Source organism: Dendrobium catenatum, unplaced genomic scaffold (genome assembly GCF_001605985.2).
Source record: "Dendrobium catenatum unplaced genomic scaffold, ASM160598v2 fragScaff_scaffold_1126, whole genome shotgun sequence".
NCBI lineage: Eukaryota > Viridiplantae > Streptophyta > Magnoliopsida > Asparagales > Orchidaceae > Dendrobium > Dendrobium catenatum.
In genome coordinates, this window is record NW_021319588.1 from 693322 (window position 1) to 696168 (window position 2847).

General features: G+C 42.0%; 1 protein-coding gene across 1 annotated transcript; it reads right to left on the reverse strand.

Moving 5' to 3' along the window:
• Window positions 1-6: 6 nt before the first annotated feature.
• On the reverse strand, window positions 7-2428 carry LOC110116024 (4-coumarate--CoA ligase 1-like). The gene is made up of 5 exons (XM_028698733.1): window positions 1367-2428; window positions 919-1117; window positions 601-814; window positions 382-484; window positions 7-292 (listed from the first exon to the last, which is right to left on the reverse strand). Exons 1-5 carry the CDS (start codon window positions 2381-2383, stop codon window positions 167-169), a joined length of 1659 nt encoding a protein of 552 aa, XP_028554566.1. The 5' UTR covers window positions 2384-2428; the 3' UTR covers window positions 7-166.
• Between the last annotated feature and the right edge of the window lie 419 nt (window positions 2429-2847).

The following is a 2847-nucleotide window of genomic DNA, read 5'->3' on the forward strand; positions in this document are numbered from 1 at the left end:
CTTATAAAGTGCCCCTTCCTTTGCATCCTCTCAAATATACAGATTAAAGAAGCAAATCGGTAAAAGAAAGTATCCAAAGCGTAAACTGTATACTCCTTCACATTTCTGAATGAAAGAAAAAAGAGACATTATCGAAAGATTCTTGAAGATGCCATCAATGGATAATTTAGGCACTGCACGGCAATCCAGCTTCCAAATTGAGCCTCAATGTCTTCCTCAGTATCTTCCCCGATGGTGATTTGGGAATTGCTTTGACAAAGAACACCTTACTAATCCTCTTGTAAAACACCACCTGTTAATTAAATTCATACAAAACACTACTTTAATAACATTCATTAAGCGTATATATTATTATTAATGACCACATGATTAACTAATTACCTGTTTAGCTACGAAGCGCTTGACCTCATCCTCAGTTATGTCAGATCCTTTTGCTCTCACAACAAAGGCAACAGGCACCTCACCAGCACCCTCATCTTTCAGTCTGCAGAAAGTTTGTTAAAAACTAATTAATAAACCTAACCAACAGAGATGATAACTAATAAACTAATTAAGTAATTAGCTTATAGTAATTAGGCCGAGTTAAGAAATTAAACGTACGGGACAACGGCAGTATCGACGACATGTTCATGGGTGAGAAGTAAGGCTTCAATCTCAGCAGGAGCGACCTGAAAGCCTTTGTACTTAATGATCTCCTTAAGCCTATCAACAATGAAGATCTCATCATCATCATCAACATATCCAATATCTCCTGTGTGAAGCCATCCTTCCTTATCTATGGTGCTCTCCGTTGAGACCTTATCATTCAGATAGCCTGCAACATGCAATTGATTGATATATTAATGATCATATATAATATAATATAGATTTTTCTTTTTTATAAAGTTGATATACATATGGTATGCATGCATGGAGTACCTTTCATGACGTTTTTTCCTCTAATACAAATCTCTCCACGTTGGTTTCGTCGGAGAGAAGCTCCAGTGCATGGATCCACAATCTTTAGTTCAGCGTTCCTGACCACCATGCCGCATGATCCTGGCTTGGAATCCATCTTCTCCTTCGCAAACGACATGCAGAATGAGATCACTGGACCAGCTTCTGTCATCCCATAGCCCTGCAAAAACAAAACAAATTCAGATTGAGTTATTTACTTAAAAAGTTCAAGTTACATAATATATATGAAGGAAAAAATTTGAGGATAACTATGGAAATTTATGAATGATATTTTTATTTTATTTATTATTTTAGATAAATTAAAAAAATTATGTAATTATATATATATATATATAATTTAAGTATTAGATAAATAAATATTTATTTTAGTTACATAAATCCCCCTGTCAAAAATTAATTATCCACACACCTGACCGATCATGGCATTGGGCATTCTTGCACGAATGGCGTCCTCAAGTTCCTTCCCCATCGGCGCCGCCCCTGATATAACCATCCTCACTGACGACAAATCATAGACTTCACCCGCCACCCCGGTCTTCGCCATCTCCACCGCTATCGGCGGCACCAGCGGCGCCACCGTCACCTTATACTTCTCTATAACCTCCATCATTCCCCTCATATCAAACTTCCTCATTATCACCACACTCGCCTTTGCCCTCAGCGCGCAGCACAGCACCGTCACCAGCGAATATATGTGATACATCGGCAGCAAGCACAGCATCACGTCCTCACTATTGTAATATAGATGGACGTTCTGCTCACCGCCATCCACTTGTTGCGCTATGCTGGTGACCGTTCCTTTATGCGTTAGCATAACGCCCTTCGGCATACCGGTGGTGCCTGAAGAGTACGGCAGGGTGACGACGTCATCCGGGCAAAATTTGTAATCATACGTGTCTTCAACATGATTGTTGTCAGCTGGTTCGGTAAGTAAGTCGTTGAAAGGGATGGAGCCTTCGGGGGGGTTATGGCCGATGGAGATGATGGGGGTGGAGAGGGAGTTGATGGAGAGGAGTTTGAGGGCGGTGGGGGAGTCGGCGATGATGAGGCTTGGGGAGGAGGAGGAGACTTGTTTGAGGATTTCGGAGGGGGTGAAGAAGGGGTTAGCAGGGGTGGAGATGGCGCCGAGGGAGGAGATGGCGAGGAAGGAGAGGACGAATTCGGGGGAGTTGGGGAGGAGGAGCATGACGACTTGGGTGGGGCGGATGCCGAGGCGGTGGAGGGAGGAGGAGAGGCGGCGGGTGGAAAGGAAGACGTCGGAGTAGGTGAGGATGGAGGAGGTGGAGGGGTCGATGAGGCAGGGGTGGTCGGAGGGGTCGATGGTGGAGAGGTTTTCGAAGAGGTAGGTGTGGAGCGGGAGGTGGTTTGGGATGGGGATGTCGGGGAGTCTGGACCGGAAGATGATTTCTTCGGAGTAGGAGCCCATGGAGAACTTTTCTTCTGCTTTTCTTCTGCAACAAGGCGGAGGAGGAGGAGGGGTACTTTGAGCGCTCCTGAAGAGGAAAGAGGGGGGAAGGAGGGGCAATATATATTATCTTCCACTGGAAGTACTCCAACCTTTTCACGTATATGCTCATTTCATATCATATCTCTAAGAGTAAAGTCCCTCATCCGCCTGAAATTTTTGTATAAGATAAGAATATTTATTTTGAAATAATATGTATATTTATTTTATCTTGTAATAAAATTAGATTTTTAATTTTTCAATCAAAATTTTAATCATTTATTTTATTTTATTTACATAGATTTACTTTAAAAAAACACATGAGACGTGTTAGGCTGTTTGTGATTGCCCCTATTAGCTTTTACTTTGGTTGTCATTTTTTTTATTTTAAACTATTTATTTATTTTTTAGCTTTTAACTCGGTTGCCAAGTCATGCTGGCAAATG